This window comes from Frankliniella occidentalis, unplaced genomic scaffold (assembly GCF_000697945.3).
Source record: "Frankliniella occidentalis isolate FOCC.00 unplaced genomic scaffold, Focc_3.1 Scaffold330, whole genome shotgun sequence".
In the NCBI taxonomy this organism is placed as follows: domain Eukaryota; kingdom Metazoa; phylum Arthropoda; class Insecta; order Thysanoptera; family Thripidae; genus Frankliniella; species Frankliniella occidentalis.
The window spans coordinates 123845-124788 of NW_026267453.1; the positions used below are offsets into that span (position 1 = coordinate 123845).

Below are 944 nucleotides of genomic sequence, written 5' to 3' on the forward strand. Positions count from 1 at the left end.
AAATCTTTCATGGTGGTGGTAGGTGTGTCTTGGTCCGAAGATTTTATAATCCGCACCGTTTTTCCATATTATCAAAACTACGGAATTCACAGGACGTTTTCTCTAAAAATCGTCCCCATTTAGGGACAATGACTGTCCTCTTTGGTCTCTGTCTACAAACATCAGACTGGTCTTCACATTGGAAGCAGCGTTTCAAATGAAATCTATGGATTTGTAAAAATCATAATAACTTCACCATCGCTGCTGTAATTTTGCAGCTCCGCCATTATTTTACAGTTGTGTCAATAAACTTTCAGGTCCAGCAATACATTTTAATTATAGCTCCTGATCCAAAATCACGTATCACGGATGAGGTTGTAAGATCCTGTAAAATTACAACACAGTTCTTACAGTGTGGATCTGGCAACTCTGTCTGGCGGCCGGCACGGTGGGCCTGCCTGTTTGCAATAGGAAGCTCATCTCCATTATTTACTCAACTTACCTTTCTCGATTCTATGTGGCACTATGAACTAAGGTCCCTATCCTAAACCATTCACGAGATACTGTGCAGTTCAACGCCAAATTTGTGCTCGATAGCGTTAAGTGTGTGAAATGTTTGTACAACTAGACAGTTTCTTGTCGATAGAACGTTGGTGGAGACAATAATCGATGGGTCTGCGCGTCAGGAGAGCTCCGACGACGGCAAATTTAACGTCCAGTGGAACGTCAGGTCTCCCATCCGTAAGTATTGTCTGGGTTGTTTCTTGTAGAGATCATCATAGGTGCCCGACGCAAAAGGATTTGTTTGCTTTTGGTATGCTTTTGGTATGCTTTCTGTATGCTATCGGTTCGCGGAGGGTCGCGCTCGGTGCGCCGATTGGTCGCCGAGGTTCGTCAGGCTCCTGAGCGACGTATCGCCAAGGATCACCGGAGGTTCGCGCCGGAGCGACTTATGCCCGCCATCG

At 45.6% G+C, this 944-nt stretch overlaps 1 protein-coding gene across 1 annotated transcript in view; it reads left to right on the forward strand.

Annotated features, from left to right (window-relative positions):
* Positions 1-720, forward strand: part of LOC127751070 (apolipoprotein D-like) — a gene marked incomplete at its 3' end in the record, with an annotated part of 28844 nt that extends 28124 nt beyond the window's left edge. The window contains 1 exon segment of the mRNA XM_052274047.1: positions 626-720. Coding sequence (XP_052130007.1) covers positions 626-720 — 95 coding nt within the window.
* Between the last annotated feature and the right edge of the window lie 224 nt (positions 721-944).